General features: G+C 41.5%; 1 protein-coding gene across 2 annotated transcripts in view; it reads right to left on the bottom strand.

Moving 5' to 3' along the window:
- The window catches only part of raph1a (Ras association (RalGDS/AF-6) and pleckstrin homology domains 1a), a 96,620-nt gene that overhangs the window by 9,624 nt on the left and 65,339 nt on the right, over nt 1-21,657 (bottom strand). Inside the window, exons 9-15 of one of the 2 annotated variants that reach the window (XM_047370000.1) lie at nt 18,579-18,653; nt 11,685-11,762; nt 9,577-9,651; nt 8,130-8,214; nt 458-579; nt 311-376; nt 80-223 (exon numbers count right to left, since the gene is read on the bottom strand). In XM_047370000.1, the coding sequence (XP_047225956.1) occupies nt 80-223; nt 311-376; nt 458-579; nt 8,130-8,214; nt 9,577-9,651; nt 11,685-11,762; nt 18,579-18,653 (645 nt within the window). The remainder of the gene's footprint in view (nt 1-79; nt 224-310; nt 377-457; nt 580-8,129; nt 8,215-9,576; nt 9,652-11,684; nt 11,763-18,578; nt 18,654-21,657) is intronic. The other variant, XM_047370001.1, reaches the window with a different exon arrangement.

The raw sequence follows: 21,657 nt of genomic DNA, 5'->3' as shown, positions 1-21,657 counted from the left end.
GGCCCCACAGACAGTTTCAGCTTTGCTACACACACTCTGCTGCAGCTGCTCACTCCTCCCAGCCTCTTTTTTCACACACCTTGGCCTTTCCCTTTGGGACATAGTAGATACCAGATGCCCTGAGTAAGAAGTAGCGTTTCTTCCATGACTTCTTGCCATCCTCTTTCAGCCACAATACTCCCTCCATCTCAGGGACTGACACTGAGCTGCCTCCAAAACACTCCTGAAACACAAACATAATTTTTCCCATCAGTTTCCTGTTTTCACCTACAGGCTGAAAATGCATCTCAGGAAGATACAACTAACACACCTCTAACAGAGCTTCTTTGTTTCTCTCTGCCATCTCGCACGTCTCCTTCCTCCCCAGTAAATAGTTCTGCAGCAGACCGGAAGCAGGTGAGAAAAGAGGAGCAGATTTCTGAGGTATTTAAAAGGTGAGCATGTGCTTGCTGTTTACCTGTGGGTTTTTGAACAGGGCGTACTTCTCGATGCGCTCAGTGAACATGAGGCGGTTCTGGCTGTCTCTGGTCCAGTTCAGCAGGTTCTCCACTAGGTTCTCATGATCTTCGAAGATCCGCTCTGCAGACAGTGAGGCACAGTTTACTCTGATGAGATCAAGGTATGAAAATCAGTAAAAAGACGATGCTGATTTTTAATCTGGACAAGAAGACAGCTCCATTAGCATAAGATAGACATCAACTGTGGTACAGATGTGTAACAATGTGTTTTTACCAATATCATCATTGATCAGTTGCTGGTACTCTCACTGTCAATATAACATTTAACAGGGTTGGAGCATAAGGACAGAGGGATTTTTGACCCTTTCTCTCTATATTTTTCTACAGATAATCCAGAGTCCCGACTTCCCTTCAGCTCAGCCTACAGGTTTTCTGTGTGCTTCAGGTCTGGGAATGAGATGAATTGATTTGATTTGGCCAAATGTTTTGGATAGTTAACCTGATGAAGAACCCGGTAATTACCCAGTATTAGTTTTCTGGTAAGAATTCACCAGATTTTTGTTGAAAATCTTCTGGTATTTCAAGAGCTTGTGATTCCACACGCAGAAAAGGGCCCACAGGACCACAGGTCCTCCACTATACGTAACATTATACATATTCTTATCCACATATTCATCCTTTTTCATTCCAACCCCCCCTGGAGTGTTTGTTGCTGAAAAGCCAAATCTTAGTCTCATCTGACCAAAGAGCACAGTTCCAGTTAAAGCTCTTACACAGTTTAGAAAACTCCACATATTTTGAGTTTTTATGGCACTAGTGGTCTTTATTTTTGTTATTTTTCCGAAGTAGATTAACAGGGAGTGGGGTGGAGAGAGGGGAAAGAAAGCATAGAGATGGCTGTGTTGAGGACTGAGGCCTCCGTAAATTGTTCCCTCGCTCTACTGCTGCACCACATGCTGGGTCCCTTAGCAAACTTCACATTTTACGTCCACCAAGGAAGAAAAGTTTTCAATTGAGTTTGCTAGTTTGTGTGTGTGCGTGTAAGTGCATGTTTGTGTATTTGTGTGTGTAGGTGCGTGTGTGTCTGTGTTTTAGCAACTTTAAGAAAAAAGTTTTCTTGTGAATTTTTTACCACAGGTGCGTCTTAGTCCAAGAAGGAATCCATTTAATTTTGGTGGTGACCTGCCTCGTGTTCGCAATTCAGGATTTTATTTTTTATGGCGTTGGTAACCCTACGTTGGGTGGAGGGGTATGCAGTCTCTGACTGTCTTGTTATGTTTGTGGTGGTAGGACAGAAAAAGGCTTTTTCTAGCAGCTAGATACTAGCTAGTGCTTTTTGGCAGAGTAAGACGGTTGGATCAAATGAAAGCTTTATGTCAGCATTAATCCACAAGTTTTAAGGTCGCACCTGGCTCTATGCTGACCTTTATTATCCATGAGAAACAGCATGACCACAATGAAGCCATAAGAAACAACAGGAAACCGCAGACATGTGACCACAGCTTCAAACACCCCTTTAAAGAAACAGAACCATGCTACGACAGAACCCCTCTCATCAGCATTTGATCAGCTTTATTTAGGCAAGTAAAAATTCCATGACTTCTCCAAAGCTTCTGCTGTTGACTGAGCTAATGATGCTAATGCTAATCTGAATGCAAGAACTGCAGTAGTCAGTAAAGGTTCGTTAGTCAGTCATCTCCTATATCACTTCTTCCATAGTGGGTCGCAGGCGGGGGGGGGCAACACACAAACAATCATGCACACACTCATTCACACACCTAAGGGCAATTTAGAGAGACCAATTAACCTAACAGGCTAACCTAACATGTCTTTGGACAGTGGGAGGAGGCCGGAGTAACCGGTGAGAACCCACGTATGCACTGGGAGAACATGCAAACTCCATACAGAAAGACCCCCAGCCGGGAGTCAAACCCAGGACCTTCTTGCTCCAAGACAACAGTGCTACCAACTGTGCCACAGTGCAGTTACAGTTCGTTTATCCGTTTATTTTCAGACAGACTGTTCTTATTTGTTAATGTTTTCTGTTACTTTCTTCACTATGGAATAAAGTAAGAAGTTAAGACACAAACATTTTTATTTTCTTTAAATGTACAAGGGAGGAAGGAAATAACTAAGGTGCTCATTTAGGAGCAACGTGTTTGAAACAGGAAATAATGCTGAAAATGCAAAACTTAAACGTAAAATTATAATTTCTTTTACAGCAGACAATATGAGTCCCAGATCCAACACATTTTGTTTAGACAACATGATTTTATTCAGGTTGTGGGCCCTAAATACATCAGAAAAAGGTTTCAACATAATTATAGCCAACATATCTTATATGAAAAGATATGATATGATGGTTTTAGAATATATTAGAATACATTTATGATATAGACCAAAAACCAATCAATCAAAAAAAATCAATAACTGGACCAAGGCTAGTTAGGGAGAGTTCTTAAAAGCTGAGGGTAAAGGCTGTGGTACTGACAGAAATTCATGAAGCCATGAACTAGAAACCAGTTAACAGGAGGAGCATAAGGTAAGATAAGGTACGGTAAGTTTATTTATATAGCGCTTTTCAGTAACGAGACACTCAAAGCGCTGTACATACAATTAGAATACAATCACAAAGAAAATAAACACAGATACAGACAGAAAAACAAATCAAATGATACTACAATCCTTCTAAGAAATCTAAAAATCTATTAATCCTTCTGAGAAATCAAAAAATTAATAACAGTCATTTGCATCCATTGAAATTTAACTAAGCAATCACTGAGTTCTAACAAAGGAAGCTGAGTCACTGGTGTAAAAACAGCCTTTGTTCAAATTTTTAAGAGACTAGTATTATTTTCCTTTCACTGGTAAATCTAAAAATCTATGAAAAGGAGAAGAAACGAAGAAATGAAATCCACATTTAGGTAAAAATAAGGAGCATGGGAAAGCAACACACATAAGCAAAGATTTTGCAGGGGCATGGTGGACTCGTGAGGATGCCAATATTTAAGGATGATCATGTGTGCAAAGAATTAGACTGTCAACACTGACGAAGGTGCCACTGTCCTTAAAAAAGAGATGGAAGTTTCATCAAACGGCCATACAGTAAAGTTCACAGATGAGTGGTTGCTGGGGCAGAGCGTCGTATTTACAGAACATCCAGGAGAAATGTTTTGATAAGAAGCCTGTGAAGGCCATATCAGGGCGCCTGAATTAGACAAACAATAAATGTTTTGGTTCAGGCCGGCTGTGATTTTCCGCCTGCCTTCAAAGTCTTACTGGCATTCTCAATTTCAAATCCAAATAGCCAAATGTCTGGTACTTTCAGTAGTTTCTGAGGCAAACAACTTTCTCCAAGATTAAATCGTATCACCTTTGCGTCCAGGAAACGCATCCAGCTTGCGATTCTGCTCTCTTAACATATCAGTCTGAGTGCTGAGAGCTCTAAAGATCCCTTCAAACGTCCCAGGCAGCTTTGGAGTGCTTTGAACAGCTGCCGATGTTTTACAAATAAGCCAGGTAACCGCCAAATCCAAAAAGCAGAACTCCTGTTATCAGAAATCCAATTATGTACAAATCTTCCACGTCTTCGACTGACATTGTTGTCAGGCACACAATCTTCCACGTCTGCCAGGAATCCATTGCGTATCCAGAGAAGATTGTCCCGTCTGGACAAGAGGGTTCCCCTTAACCCTGTCTTCCCGTCAGGAAAATTTGATTGATTGTGTTGAGAGACCAGCTGACCAAATCCATAATGAACAAATTAGGAGGATATGCGAACAGAGGCTCTAAGTAAAGCATAGACAAAAAGCTGAAGCAGGGCAAAAAATGGGGGAGGATCAAGGAGAGAGTGGAAAAGCATCTGACCCCACCGAGAGCAGAAAATAAAATAAAACCAGTACTGGTCATTCTACAGCTTTGTAGATTCTGGTTATTTTGTGTCCAAAAAATCCTGAACCAAAAGGAGGACATTTCATACTGACCATGAGTCAGTTTGCATCCACCTTGGGAATGTTGTATACCTAACAGAGTGATTTTCTACAATGTACTCATATTTAAATATCATGTAATTTTATCAGCTCACGTGGAGCTATTTTGGTGGTTTAAGGGCCCTGATCTGTCATATTTCACAAAAATACTGGAACCATGTTGTTAAAATAGTAAATGGACTGAACTTATACCACTTTTCCATTCATACTGACCACTCGAAGCCCTTTCCACTAGAGCCACACTCAATCGCACTCACAAAATTTAAGTGCCTTGCCCAGGGGCACATCGCCTGTCACAGGAGGAAGCTGAAATCAAACCCACAGCTTTCAGAATGCAAGACGACTACTGTTCCCACAGTCGCTTTAGGAATAAAATGCTGGAACTGTGTTGGGCAAGAGGGAAACCCGGAGCCACAAGAAATATATCTGTATTTATTTTTTATTTACATTCCAACTTTCATAGTTTTGCAAAGAGAACACTAAGAGAGAACACTAAAGTTACAGTTCAAAGGTTGTAATCTAACAGGAAACCAGTTTATTGCCAGGGGCCCAAAAGCCCTGGTGTTTTGCTCCCCCATTATTTCAACTTCAGATACCACTAACTCCCTTAATTACATCGGTGCCGGTATAAATCCTGCAAATGCAAAACTGTGGCCTACAGCCCAGCTTTTAGAAACCTAATGGAGAGAGGAGGTAGAAGGGGTTAGATGGAGCCGAAAGAGCTCCACTCTGCCTTCTCCTGGAACGCTGCTGTCCAGCAGGAGCCCTCGGGATGTAGGTTAGATCACATGCATGGCTGCATCAGACCTACACGAACATAATGTGTGTCACAGAGTGTTAAGTTAGAGCTTGTAGTGCAGACACATCTGAGCCCTTTAGCAAAGCTCCTATTTCTGTGGCTGAACAGTTTAATCTGAGTCACTGCTGAACTATCTTACTATGAAATGACAGGTTTCTTTGACTGAGCCTTTACCTCAGCAGTATTGAGATTCAGATGGAGACTTACGCTGCTGATACACTGGTCTTTATCATGCTACACATGTAGTGTTGTACCTAACAACGTGTCATGTGGCTCTACATGTAAAGAAATTAAGCTTATTTTGTGGAACATCAAGTCTGGTCAAGTCTTTGAAGAACTTATCTGTTTAATGATGCACCCCGGTTTTGGACTGTGTATGTATTGGAATGAAGGATGTAAAATTTGTTCTGCAGGACAGGCTCCTTTACTATGCCCTGATGTCATTGTCTTGTTTTAGTAATTTCTTTTTACGATACTTAAGACCTAACCAACCATTTGGAAATTAAAGTTTAATGTTTTTTACACAGTCTATGAGTGCACGCAAGCAATGGAATAATTAGTTGAATTATTTAGGAAGTTGGTTGGGGTGCCATTTTTTGAGCCACGCCAAGTATTTAGCATGTCGAGGTGAGTGAGTCGTCATCGGTGTAGACAGAGTGTATGCATTGCATAGCATGAGATTAGGTAATTTTTTCAATGGGTCATTGCAAGGACTGTAACGGTTCATTGAACCACACCAGTGAAATTATTCAAAAAAGTCATTGAGGAAAAATCTCTGGCCTAAATTCTTTGCTTATTTCATGTAACTTCATATTGTGCAACCACCTACATACAGGGGTTGGACAATGAAACTGAAACACCTGTCATTTTAGTGTGGGAGGTTTCATGGCTAAAGCGGACCAGCCAGGTAGCCAGTCTTTATTGATTGCACATTGCACCAGTAAGAGCAGAGTGTGAAGGTTCAGTTAGCAGGGTAAGAGCACAGTTTTGCTCAAAATATTGAAATGCACACAACATTATGGGTGACATACCAGAGTTCAAAAGAAGACAAATTGTTGGCGCATGTCTTGCTGGCGCATCTGTGACCAAGACAGCAAGTCTTTGTGATGTATCAAGAGCCACGGTATCCAGGGTAATGTCAGCATACCACCAAGAAGGACGAACCACATCCAACAGGATTAACTGTGGACGCAAGAGGAAGCTGTCTGAAAGGGATGTTCGGGTGCTAACCCGGATTGTATCCAAAAAACATAAAACCACGGCTGCCCAAATCATGGCTGAATTAAATGTGCACCTCAACTCTCCTGTTTCCACCAGAACTGTCCGTCGGGAGCTCCACAGGGTCAATATACACGGCCGGGCTGCTATAGCCAAACCTTTGGTCACTCATGCCAATGCCAAACGTCGGTTTCAATGGGGCAAGGAGTGCAAATCTTGGGCTGTGGACAATGTGAAACATGTATTGTTCTCTGATGAGTCCACCTTTACTGTTTTCCCCACATCCAGGAGAGTTACGCTGTGAAGAAGCCCCAAAGAAGTATACCACCCAGACTGTTGCATGCCCAGAGTGAAGTATGGTGGTGGATCAGGGATGGTTTGAGCTGCCATATCATGGCATTCCCTTGGCCCAATACTTGTGCTAGATGGGTGCGTCACTGCCAAGGACTACCGAACCATTCTTGAGGACCATGTGCATCCAATAGTTCAAACATTGTATCCTCAAGGCGGTGCACCAATACACACAGCAAGACTACTGAAAGATTTGTTTGATGAACATGAAAGTGAAGTTGAACACCTACCATGGCCTGCACAGTCACCAGATCTAAATATTATTGAGCCACTTTGTTTTGGAGGAGCGAGTCAGGAAACATTTTCCTCCACCAGTATCACGTAGTGACCTGGCCACTATCCTGCAAGAAGAATGTCTTAAAATCACTCTGACCATGGTGCAGGACTTGTATATGTCATGCCTAAGACGAATTGATGCTGTATTGGCCGCAAAAGGAGGCCCTACACCATACTAATAAATTATTGTGGTCTAAAACCAGGTGCTTCAGTTTCATTGTCCAACCCCTGTAATTCTTTACACATGCGGAAAAAAGGGGGCGGCTATTGCAACATGCTTTTGTTTACATTAACTGATGGAGACCATGTTGTTTTAGGTCATTCTTTCTATACATACTATATAAATATTACATTTTATTTGTTGATTCATAACTTTTATTTATACAGATGAGGCTTACTGAGACACGAGGTGTCATTTTTAGAAGCAACCTGTTGAAACATCATTCTACTTGTTGCAAACTAATACTATCCCATATTATAGAATATTACTTTAAAACAATGTATCCATCTGAACAGATAAAACCACGAGGAGCAAGATAACTTTAATCATGTATCTTAAGTATAATAAAATCTGTAACAATATTCCAAACAAAATTTTACAATGCTAGAAACAGGTACAAATGTTTAATCCCAGTCATTGCCTCATTGTCGCATTACCGGAATATAATTTGTGATGATTCCAGGACAAATATTTGCCATATATGGAGAGCTGCCATATGAAGGACCACAGTGGTGGAGGTTTCTTCCTCAGCTGCATTCAAATCTGATTACACCTTCTCCAAAACACCATCTCACAAAGCAATGAACGACACCTCAATATGTATGGTTCTGTCAACATCCACTTAGTCTGAGACACTAAAACAATTCATGAACTTATACTGATGTGAAAATTCTGATTTCTCTATGTGATCTTAACTGATGAACTTATGAAAGCATCTGCAAACATAATATTCCTGCACAGGTTCACAGTTCAGTGGGCAACAGGTCTGACTGTATCTGTGCGTCATATGTTGAAGCTGTGTGGATGTGTGCACTCACCCATCTGAAGCTCGGTGATGGTTTCCACTAGTGACCAGTCTGGACTGTAACCAGAGTGAGATTTATCCAGCAGACTGTCCAGAACCTAAAGCACATGAGACACTATCAGATCCTGCTCTACTGCCAGAAGTCCGGTACTGACTTCAAGACAACTGCAGCTACATGTCGAGGTTGTCGCTGGTATTAATACAGACACCAAAGGTTCCTAAGGAAGAAACAGTTGTGGGTTGATAGCAGAAACATCTGCGTTAGAGATGGGTAGAATGATGGCTTTAGACTGAACTGAATTATACTGAAATAAATGATGCTCATAGTTTCAAACTGTAGTACCAGGAAGGTTCAACAAAAAAGCCCTATGGTCCCACAGAACATCCTTTCGTAGGGTAAGTATGACTGTAGCAGAGAATCAACACTGTAAATTACATCATGTCATGTCTAAAACTAAAATACAGAAGCAGTGGGTAAAAAACTACACACTGCTTTCCCAGAACATCTGATGGGAAATTACAGAGCAGGTAAAGTTGCATTTAAATGAACCCAAAGACTTCTGAAACACACGACCAGAGAAGAAACCTATAGAGATGTTTAGCTATAATGAACAGAACCATGTTTGGAGAACACCAAATATCTCAGATCAGCTGTCAAGCACAGTGGTGGAGGCCTGATGATTTGAGCTTGTCTTGCAGCCTTAAAACCTGGGTACCTGGCAGCCACCGAGTTAACCATGCACTCCTCTGTATACCAAAGAATTCTAGAGTTTAGTGGGAGAGCATCTGTAGTGTGGACCGAATTGGGTCATCAACAGGAGAATGATCCCAAACACAGCAGTAAATATACAACAGAATAACTAAGTCAAGATGCTGTAATGGTCCAGTCAAATTCCAGAGCTCTGACTTATTGCAATGCTGTGGTGCAGAAATGAATATCAACAAATCCGAATGAAATGAAGTTGGAAGGAAGAGGGGGTCAAATGTCCTTCACAACGATGTGGGAGACTGAAGCGAGGAGTGGTTAGTAAACACTGCTTCTGTGTTTTACCTTAGCTGTTTAAAATAATGAAACTGTGCTGTTCAATCACAAGCTGCATGTATGTTAGCTGATGAAGACCAGAAGATCCAATTTCACTGTGACAGTTTTGTGACGACACATTGTCCTGTGTTGTAGCTTGTGTTGTGTTTTGTTTTGTTAGCTTCCTACAGTGTAACTTGGTGCTGGTTTTACTAACCAGTGCTCTATGGTAAGGCTACATAGATAGGGATGAACATGATGTGAGTATGTCTGGAAATACTTGAAGGAACAGATGAGAAGAATGAACCTCAGACAGAAATGGTACGTTCCCACAATTCTTCACTATTAACAATAAAAACAAGATCTCCGAAATCATGGCAACCATTTAAAAAATCATCACTGTGTGCTTCTTCTACTGGTGCAGGAGCAGAAGGTGTACCTGTCTGACTGTCTGCCTCTCATCCACCATCATGGTCTTTGAGCTCTCGTCTGACAGATGAACACGAATCACCAGCTGTGAAGAAGACAAGGAGGAGAGATGGTCAGCCATCATGTTGCTGCACATCAGAGGAACAAAACGTCATGGTAACAGTAGGACCCGTTCAGCTCACAGAGCTGACTGGGAACCATCAAGCTGTTGTTACTCAGACAGATGGGAGATAACATCTATCAGTCTAATGTACAGTACAGACCAAAAGTTTGGACACACCTTCTCATTCAAAGAGTTTTCTTTATTTTCATGACTATGAATATTGTAGCTTCACACTGAAGGCGTCAAAACTATGAATTAACACATGTGGAATTATATACTGAACAAAAAAGTGTGAAACAACTGAAAATATGTCTTATATTCTAGGTTCTTCAAAGTAGCCACCTTTTGCTTTGATTACTGCTACGCACACTCTTGGCATTCTGTTGATGAGCTTCAAGAGGTAGTCATCTGAAATGGTTTTCCAACAGTCTTGAAGGAATTTCCAGAGATGGTTAGGACTTGTTGGCCCTTTTGCCTTCACTCTGCGGTCCAGCTCACCCCAAACCATCTCGATTGGGTTCAGGTCCGGTGACTGTGGAGGCCAGGTCATCTGGCACAGCACCCCTCCTTCACAACACAACTGATGGTCCCAACCCCATTTATAAGGCTTGAAATCCCCCTTATAAACCTGACAGGGCACACCTGTGAAGTGAAAACCATTTCAGGTGACTACCCTAACCCTAAACCTAACCCTAACCAATTGTCATATTGTAATATATCATATTTTTTGCTCTTAACTAAAAACAACCATGTGCCTTCAAAAATTGTTGCTGCATTATTGAAAATAATGAGTGAGTATGAAAATTCTAAAAGTATTTTCTTAGTTTCGGTATAGAGTCTGAAACTTTAGTATCCGATGAAGGACGGAAATTCCGATGAAGGATTGGGGGGGCAATAAACACCAAAGGTACACTGAAATGTACTGTTGTAAAATGTGCAGATGGAACCTAATCAGGACTGTATACTGAAATTGGTAAATAACATGACCAAATGTATTTAATAATATTATTAATAGTAATATTAATTATTACAGCATTCGAAAACCCACACATCACCAGAGGGTCACTATTACCATCTCAATCAGAATTGACAAATAGCCAATCAAGTAATTCAGCTATAGTCAAAAATGCTTTTTGGACATTTTTTGTGCTTTTGCTGTTTGTGGCTCCACTCTTTCTTTTTCCATCCATGAATCCTTGCTCTCCTCTCAGTTCTAGATCTCCAACACACCAATGCCCAGCCCTTCCCTCCTGTTTAAACTCTTCTCAAAAACTTTTGAAAACTTACCACATAGAGGTTTAAATATTATAGAAATATTTGTTATCATCAACAAAAAAGCACATATCTGTCCAAATCTAGCTGGCTGAGCTAGTTTCAATTTCCATGGCTTTACACGACAGTCTGTCAAGATCCAACTGAAGTAATGAGGAGAACAAAGTGCACTCTGATGTTAATCTGTTTCATTCTATTGAGAAGTGAAAGTGAATAAAATGTGTGACATGTCTTTTGCTTTAAGTAGCTGCCTACTGGAGGTCAATTATTTGTGTTTTATAGACTCAGCTCCTCTGCTCCTTAGATGGCACTGCATTGTTTTGCAGTAACCCCCCCCCCAACCCAAGCCTGTTCAATGTTGGATACCCTGTGAAAACATCTGAGACTGTTCAAAAGGATAACTTTCAATTCTAAGAGGTTTGAGCAGGATCAATGCAACAGATGGTTTAACTTCCAACACACTCACACACACACACTGAGGAAGCTGGGGTCCCTCTGAGTGTGTACACTGAATCCAGGTTGTTAATCCAGTCTCTTTGGGATTGGGACTTTACTTGCAGTGGTCATTATGTTGAGTGCTGTGTAATTCCAGCTGTTATTGACTACAGCTTTTAAATGCAGAGTAACACTGACCTGACCCAGAAAGCCCAGTCCTCTGGACACAAGCCACACACACACACACACACACACACACACTCCCAGAATAAATATACACAGCGTGTGTCTGTGTGAAGCTGACTTACCTTCTTCAACTGTGCCTCCTTGATCTTCTCCAAAGCCACTCTGATATTCTCCGCCTTTAGCTTGGCAGCCTGCTCCTCCTACACACACACACACACACACACACACACACACACAAACACACACACACACATACACACACACACGATCATACATGAGGAACTCTAAACAAACTGCTCACAGAGCTGTAACACCTGCTCACCTACCTGATTCCTCCAACAGGAACTCATTGTGGATCTGCGGATTGTTTTATTTCAATTTAAAAGCCTTGTGTGTCTGCTTCACATCAAACAAAAACACAGCAAACCTGTGGAATGGGTCGGTGTTTGAGTTCAGCAGCCTGCTGAGGATTAATGCTTCATCCTACAGGGTTTTTAGCATGCTCCCTGTTTCCTGACTGGGTGAAGGAAAATCCGCTAAAGGTTAGTCCCAGAACGCATGTGCACTGCTAAGAGAGTCCAAACTGTGAGGAAGCCACCCAAACACCTCACTACTCGTTCTTCTCCTTCTGCCCCCATTCAAAATCATCATCATAACTGTCATCTCCGTGTTTGCACAGGGATGAGACTGGATTAACGCGTGAATGTTGGGGCTTCACCGTGATCCCGATGAAGGAGGATTATCCGAAGTGACGGTCAGCTGGACACCTGTGTCCCTGCCTGCACAGCAGCATGACGCTTGAGCTGCAGCTCCAGCTTCTCGCGTTAATCCAAGCGAGACAAAATATGTTGTGAGGAGGACAGACAGGTACCAAAGTGTGGCAAAGCAGAAGAAGAGCCACAAACACAAGATCTGCAGAAATGATGATGGAAACACTGAGATCCTCAAGATCCAACGCTGCTTCTGTGGTCACCAACTGATCTGTAAAGGAACACCGCTGGGATTTACCGACTCCTATTCTGTTACATCCTCCCTGGCCAAATGAGATGGAGGGACTGAGAGGAGGAGACAGGATAGAAGGAAGGGTGGCTGGGGTGGAGGGAGGGGCATTGATGCTGTGCCACTTGGATGCAATGATTTGTTAAGCTGCCATCCTTCTTCCTCTTTCTTTCCACAATGTTTCTCCTCTTTTACTCTGTCTTCAACTCGTCCCTGACTGTCCCTCTCTTAGTATTTTCACTTTCTATGTCCAAATCAGCTCAGAAGATAGGTGTCTGGCCATCTGCCTGATCAACTTTTAGCCAGGCACATCAGGCACACACACACACACACACACACACACACACACACACACACACACACACACACACACTCTCTTAATAGGATTCAAATTGTGAACGAGCGAAAGAGCAAAAAGAACTCAAGTTGGTGAGGAAGCTGAGATAATTGGCCAATCACCTTAACATCCCACTAACATCCAATAAAAGCACCAACACACACACACACAATCATTAAGCTCATCAACAGCTTGTTAATGGCAGTAAATGCTTCGTTTACTGCCCAACAGAAGCCCAAGTACCTCAGTTACTGACTCATACTCTTTTTATTCAGGCGGCAACAGGTACACCAAGGTACTATAAAAATATATATTCCCATCATGATTGAGTAAAACAAATAATAAAATCAAAGAACTGGTGCTAGAGTCAGTTCTTAAGCCATGATCTGCTTGCAGCAATAAAACAAGGAATTCTTGTCTCTTCATGTGCTCTCTAAAAGCCTCTGACAAGCAGTGAACTTTCAGCTCTTTCAGTGCTGCTGTTTTATGTAACATCTTCAGAGTCAACATTTGGCAGTGATACTCAACTACACTGGTTTTGTGTCTTACCTGAATGATGTCACATTAACACTGTTTTTAATAGGATTTGGGAAATTCCTTAATTTATTACTTCCTTTAGTTCCTAAAATCACCCACAGGTGCCTAAATGAACAGAAGATCAAAGTTTGATCCTGTTTCATATAAAAGTCTGTTTTTCTCATGTTGTTTACTATACTTATATTTTCACAACCTCCCACAGCGCCCATCATTTCCAGCTGTGTCTCAGATATTCAGCTGACCTACATTATGGAGCCTGCTAAAATTAGATTCTGTCCCATAAACATTCAACTGCCTTTAAAATCAGGAGGAATTTGTCCCTCTTCAGCTGCTGTAGGTGGAAAACAGAGCTGGCTGATGTGAATCACTGCATATAGCAGAAGCAAAAGTAGGCCAGCAGAATGTGTGTGTGTGTGTGTGAGGACTGCAGTTACTGCAGAGGCAGTGTAACACTGACACAGAAAGAGTGTTATATGTAGAGCTACACACACACACAGCTGCACCCTGAAGTCTCTCTAATGAGAGCAGATAATTATACAGTCAGCCTAATCACGGCTGCAGGAATTAGACCGGCCCCGAAGCTCATAATCTGCCTGCAATCTCGAGGTCCATTGTAGCCCTGCCCCTCCCCCCTATAATCTGGCAATATAAATTGAAACAGAATGATGTTTTTTTTTTTACTTTGACTGATGACATAAAATGCTTTCAGCTTTTTATGCAGAGCAGTCCGAGTTACTGGAAGCAGGAAGAATGGTGAGATGGGGATCTGGAGCTTGATCCACAGCAGTAAAAGCTGGATTTGAAAGCAAATGGATCTTAGAAGGAACATATTAATCTAAAAGCATTCTTTTGGGTTTGATAAACTGGGCTAAGACTGCTGTCCAGAGCCAGCTCTGCACTGAGCTCCAATATCAAGTACAATACTGTTTGATGAACCTTTGCAGGTATGGTGCAATGCCATTAGTATGATTTAGAGTCTTACTACAGAAGTAAGAAGCTTTAGGTGAGAATGAGAACAGGTTAAAAGTAGCTGATTTTCAAATAGCACAAACCTCTGGACTTGAGGACCTACTGCCCACCAGATGTTCTGCATGGGTGTGTGTGTATCTATATGTGATGCTTTTGGGAATCACCGCCCCTTTCTCCAAAGAGGATTATCCTCACACGTCTCACACATTTTTGTGACATCCAGTCATTCTGCGTCATCTGTTTATCATCCAATCAAATCGGGACAATTTTGATCCAATCACAACAGAGCCTTCTGACTAATTTACTCCAACCATACTCCAACCTTTGCCCTCAGTCGTTAAGAAGCCAGCAGCTTTATCTTAAGGGCTTCCTGACATTCGCCTAGAAAAGGCTGCAATTTTGATCAACTTTATTTAGTCTGGCAGCATAAGCGCTCTGCACCCATAAAAACAAATAAAAGTCGAATGTTGCTAGTTGCTGATCCCAGGACAGGCAGACATCTGACAGCAAACAGAGAACAACAAGCATAATGATAAGCAGCAGTAAGTCCCATTATCTCTATTGATCTGCATTAGTCAGCTCCAACTTTACCTGCTAAGCTTCATTACTGCCAGTGGCTGAGCTCCAAGTACTCATGACCCAACCAGGCACATTCTCCTAGGTTACTGCTGCAACGATAAACCCAGCAAACATCTGAGGTCAAACATCACACCTCTAACAATTAATTGAAACAACCCACCAACATCCATTTATTTTCTAATAACGAAATCGCAAATCAGAAATTTGAAGGTTGCACCAATAAGACTTCCTAAAATTAAAAAGGTAAATATAACAGTTAGCATTAGTGCTAACCTGGTAAACTTTCAGACCATTTCAGAGATGTTGTATTAGTTTCTTCAAAGTCAAGCGTTTATCTAGGAAAGATAACCACACTGAGAAAAGACAAGATGATGATGTCATGGCTTTGTAAGGTTCCAGGTAAAATGAAGGCTCACTCATGGATGCATTTTAAAGCAACACAACAAACACACTGCTTCCTTGTGTGATTTCAAGAGGGAAACTAAAGTACGTTATCTGAGGTATTAAACAGAAATTGCGGACCTTCACCAGTCTGGTTTATACTTGGGTACAATTCCCAGATGCCTGAAGGTGCCACATTTATCTGTTCAAACAACTATATGCACATACAGCAGTAATACTTGCATAGAAAATTGCTTCACATACTTCTATATAGTGTTCTAAACATCCATACATGGTTTGTCTTTGCAAAAACACCATCGGAAACATGCAGACTTGCTAGATTTTTATCCAGGGAAGCTTTGCTGAGCTAGATCCACAGTAACAGCTGATACAGCACTTATATAGCACTAGTCTAGCCTTTCTGCTCACAAGCCTTCCAAGCAGCAAGTCGCTTTTTCTCTCCTTCACACACACACACACACACACACACACACACACACACACACACACACACACACACACACACACACTCTTGTTTTGCTATATGTAGTGAGGACCATGTGTTGACTCCCATTGACTTCCATTGATTTTCAGTCATTTTCAACCCTTTCTATGCCCTAACCCTGACAATAACCCTAAACCTAATCATTACCAGTGCTTACCTAACCCTAACCTTAACCTAAAGTCAATTCACACCTTAGTCCTAAACCTAACCGTTAGTGAAATAGGTCGTGAGGACCAGCAAAATGTCCTCACTTTGGTACAAACGGTCCTCAATTTGATGGTGAAATCGGGAAAATGGTTCTCACTGTGATGCCAAGACAGGAACACACACACACACACACACACACACACAGATTTGCAGGGGCTTTAGTATTTTGCTGGTTTTCAAGTGTAGCAAGCTGGAATGAAACAGGCAACCCTTTGAATTTGCAGGTGACCGTTCTAAACCCGGAGCCACAGTCTGTGGGGGCAACGCCAATCCCTCCTCAATGTATATTAGGTGGTCAAAGCATCCACACAAGTCTTAGCTATTTCACTTACCTGTTGTTGGTTCATATATCAGTTACAACAATCACCATTAAAATAATGACAAACTGCACTAAAGGAGTGTGACCACAAAGGTATTGTCCATCAGGGGTTTTCAGTCACCGAACCTTTATACTGCCCCTATAACAGTTTAAAATGATCATGCGTAACATATAGTTGGAACCAGATGTTTCCATTTACTGTATCAAAAGACATAATCATTTGTTCTCAAAGACTTGATGCAATCTGTTGGGTTTCCTTAGACAAAAAACTTTCTAACCAGGTTGAATAATAAACCAGAACTAGAATCAATTTGAAGTGTTTGTACTTGACTTGGAATCTGTCTGCATAATTGGACTGAATTGACTTTAAAGTGCTTCAAGATGACATGTGCTGTGAATTGACGGTATAAAAATGAACTGAATGTCCAACATTAAATAAGACCAAACTTCTGTTTTAGGTCAGGTAGGATTACTAAAATTATTTCCAATATCTAAAGAATAGTTAAAGAATATTTCAGAGAATGTTTTTACCTTGTGGACTTCAATAAATCAACGGTATCATGAGGAAAAAACATTATGTTCAAATATAAAAGCAACATCCCAGAATATCAGCCAGAAAGTTAAATCATGGGCAAAATGGGTCTTTCAAATGGACAGAGACCGTAAGCATACCATCAAATTAGTTACAAAGTGGCTTAAGGACAACATAGTCAATGTTTTGAAGTCGCCACCAGAAAATCTTGAACTCGGTCCCACAGAAAATGAGTGGTCAGAGCAGAGGTGGCACTAGACTTTTCTGCTGTCAGTCATTTTGACTGACAGGGTAAAAAAAAATCTGGTCATAATCTATTTTTGCCTGTCACTTTATTTTTAAAGTGATAATATTTAAACAATCAATAGCATTTATTTTTATTCATTTGAATCAATATTCAGTCCAAACAAGTTGAACAGAGAATCCACATCAACCAGATGAATACATTAAACTTTTTTTCCACAGTGACAAAAAACACTGACTGTGGTCCCAGTAACTACATATAAACAATGACATTAAACGACTGCACTGAAAACATGAACACATCACCTGCTGTGGCCTGAACACACAACTTCCTCCTGGTCTGCATGGACCTGAGTTGTGCAGCCACAACTGCTAATTAATATGCTAACTCGCCACCGAGTGATCGGGTGTGTGAATTGCAATCTCTCAAAATAACCGATGGCCTTCAGATTTTTCCATCACCGTTTAAAAGGTTAACACGACTCCTGAGTCAGAGCTGGGAAGGTGTGTGTGAGAAAGGTGGCCTACAAACCTCACTCATTTACACCAGTTCTGTCAAGAGGAATGGGCCAAAATTCCAGCAAAGCATTGTGGGAAGCTTAAGGGAGGATAAACAAAATGTTTTAACCAGGTCACACAGTTTAAAAGGCAGTTCTATTTAATACTAGGAAACGTATGGAAACATCTGAATTTAAATAATGTGGGGAAAAAAAGTCTCTAAAAAACGTTGTCGCTCATTTTTCTGGGATTTGACCAGAAATCATTTAAGAAATCCTAACTAACCTAAAACTGGAAAGGTTTAGTCAAATTCAATGCTGGACAGTGAGAATAAAAGGTTACCTGTCTTTTTATACAGTTAAGTATGAGTTTTAAACTGGGTAATAGCATGCTGATTATACAATTACTCCTAGTTAGCTGTTGCTTAAGCTGGACAACAACTCCTCTGTGATCACATCTCTCCTCCCTTCTTCAGCCATCAGAACTAAGGCACTCTTCTATATATGTACACATGCACTTCATTTTAACTCAGGCCATTTATGCTCCAATCAAACCCTCATGCTTCATGGAGACAAGCTAAATGGCCTCTTTCGATCAAAGATCCATCATCAATGCACACACACAACGCTTAAAGGAGACCTGCATACACTTGCATGTATGGGTTTAACTAAACTATCACACAGAGACACAAAATGAGGATATCTGGTGCGCCAGTTAGGCAAGTCCAAGCATCAACAAACGGACACACAAAAAGCTCTTCTTTTAACACCACACAGTGGGAGAGGGCAGGGAAAAAAATCAGGACAGGGAAATTTACATGCATCATGCAAAAAAATCAAACAACAGCAAAAATGTGGTAGGCTGGCATGCAAAAGCAGAGTAGTGTTCAGAAGTGAATGAACAGAGTCACCTTGGTCAGTAGGTGGGAGGGTTTTCCTGCAATGTTTCTCAGAATCAGAGAGGTTTCCCTGTCCAGATAGGAGTGCTTAAAAAGAGACACAGAGAGTTCCTGTGAATTCTTCTGCTGTCTGATTGGGTGGGTGCGTGAGGTGGATTAGCAGAAAGCTGTGTGGTGAAGCAGAGATCAAAGGCACTGATGAAATGCTCAGAGACTAAAACCAGTAAGGAAGAAAATGCATCGTTGGTCCCCTGCAGGATGGAACAGAAATGTTAGATATAAAGTTATCCAGCAGAATCACAGAGCACACCCTGTGAGGACTTCTTCTAATCCAATGTTTTTCAGATTTCCTTTTGCAGAGAAATGTTCTTATTGAATGTTCAGTTTGTTCTCCAAAGTCAGAATTTGGGAGTTCCAAGTCAGAAAAATGAGATAAAATTCCAAACAAACAACCAGTATGGCTGCCAAAGTTGCAACTATTTATTTCCACTGCTGCCAATTTGGATCACAATAAACCGGAAGCAAGAATAGTATTGTGGAATTCCTGTTTGTGAACATCTAGGGGAGAGAAATACGTTGTTGCTGAGGGGGTCACAGGAGTATGCTTTTTCAGTCTACATTTTGTGAATCTGGAGAAGGCCTACCACCTGGTCAAAGTTGAGTGTGTTCCCAGTGAACCTCAGGATCTCATCTTTGCTTTTCATAGATGATGTGGTGCTGTTGGCTTTTTCAGGCCAGGACCTCCAGCATGCACTGGAACAGTTTACTGCAGAGTGTGAAGCGGCTGGAAAGAGAGTCAGCTTCTCTAAGTCTGAGGCCATAGTTCTTGAGCGGAAAAAGTTGGACTGCCCCTCTGGGTTGGGGGTCTGCCTTTGCCTCAAGCAGAGGAGTTTAAGTATCTTGGTGCCTTGTTCATAAGTGATGGCAGGATGGAATGGGAGATGGACAGACGGATTGGGGTTTTTTCTGCAGCAATCCAGGCGCTGTTGTGATGAAGAAAGAGCTGAGGCAAAATGAGAAGCTCTCACTTTACCGGTCTGTCTACATTCCCCCCCTCACCTATGGTCATGAGATATGGATCATGACTGAAAGAACGAGATCCCAGATGCAAGTGGCCAAAATGAGCTTCAACCGGAGGTAGACCGGAGGTAGATAGGGTGAGGAGAACCGTCATCCGGAGGAAGCCCAAAGTAGAGCTGCTGTCTCTCTGCATCGAAAGGAGTAAGTTGAGGTGGTCCGGGAATGTGATCAGGCGGCTCCCAGGAACTTCCTGTGAATTATCTTGGCACGTCCCACTATTAGGAGACCCTGGGGAAGACCCAGAACTTGCTGGAGGGACTACATATCCCGTCTGGCCTGAGAACGCCTTGGGATTCCTCAGAATGAGCTACAGGAAAGCTTGTTGGGAAAAGAGGTGTCTGTGGTTCCCCTCCTGGACCTGTTGCCCCCGTGACCCGACCTTGGAAAAGCTATTGTCTCCATGTGTAATTTTGACAAGAAATCATTGCAGACATCTCCTTTTACACTATCTTATACAAACACACTTTGTGACAAAAATAGTTAAGCACCATATTAAGCACCCAGATGGAATGGTCCAGTTTAGATGGAATCAGGTAAAGATGCAGGCCAGTTACAGGTATGAAAATAAGACATTTTTTTATAATTTGGTTGATCTAAAATAGGCACAGGAGGTCATCATGAGTTCAAGCGCTATCAAGTTTTTTATTAGGAGGCAACTAGGTTGGTTGTGCTGTTGAATTTTATAGCATGTAGGCCGTATAGATGTTGTAGTGCATGAGGATACCCACACCTGTCATGTCATTAAGCACCATGTTGTAAAAAGCCTGTTCGATATCCTGGGCATTTACACTATATGGCAAGCTAATGTCACACCCACACCCTGACACTTTTCAGTACTGTGAGGTGCTCTGATCTGTGTGTCTGGCAGTGGTGGTTTTTGATATTGGGCATATGGGCAGTTGCCCAGGTCGGAATTAGAAAGGTGAGGTGCAAAACCAGTTTTCTATTGCTTTAATGCATGTGCAGTCAAATGAGGAGATGGCTCCCCCTGCTCGCTATTGCGAATAGGGAGGGTTCTTTTACATTATTTGTGCAGGTCTGCACTGCATTTTGTCCTCCCCTAGAATTTAGATGATTTCCTGAAATTTACCTGGCTATGGGATGACGGAAGGACGGGATTGATCAGGTTACCATTCATGCAAGAACATGGACTGTTTTCTGCAGACCCTTACTCACTGTTGTAACCGACTGTCAGAGGCACCAGTAACTGTCTACAACTTTTGTTTTTTCCAAAATGTTCTAATGTCCAGTTATCTTAGCTGATTAGATTTCTCTTTAAGCCATCTGAGATCTATGTGTAGTTTCCAGACACTGGGTCTGTGCTTTGGCTTAAATGACTAGAAATCATTTAATAGAAAGTATTAGATCTCGTTTGATACGCACAGATTACATCATATTCAGGTCAAACACAGATCCTCATGCTAATGTTAGTCAGATTTTCCCTTCAGGGAAGATCTGACTGCCCCAGTTTACTGAACTCAGTAAACCGCTATTTGTCTGTGGCTCAGTTCAGGAAAAAACATAGGCCATTTTATTCCGTTTTAAATGAAAAAGAATTTAAAACTTAATAAGCAGGGATATTTCCTTAAAAAAATCAGTTCAATTGTGAAAACACTCGATGCAGTAGATGCAGTTCAAATAATTTTTCATTTGCATTTTCTTTAGTTGAATTCATTCTGAAAACTGAGACAGAGAAAAAAAAAGCTACATAAAAAGTTCTTCCAAAGTAATTTTTACAACATGACATTTGGCTGCAGGTGGATTCCAGTGGATAGCACTGTTTCCTCACAGCTAAAAGGCTGCCGGTTCAAATCTTGACTGCAGATTTAAGTTAGAATGTCCTCCATATGCTCATAAGGGAGTGTTTGCCCGGGTTTTTGTGCTGTATGTTTGTGTTGGTCGGCATTTGACAAGCTTAGTCAAACTGGACTTTATTTGAGGGTATCAATGGAAAGGATGCCACACTTTTCATTCCATATTTATTTGTAAATACAATTAAACTATGTGTCCT

This window comes from Girardinichthys multiradiatus, chromosome 7 (genome assembly GCF_021462225.1).
Source record: "Girardinichthys multiradiatus isolate DD_20200921_A chromosome 7, DD_fGirMul_XY1, whole genome shotgun sequence".
NCBI lineage: Eukaryota > Metazoa > Chordata > Actinopteri > Cyprinodontiformes > Goodeidae > Girardinichthys > Girardinichthys multiradiatus.
Note: the sequence above shows the minus strand (reverse complement) of the source record. Positions and strands in the feature narration are given on the sequence as shown.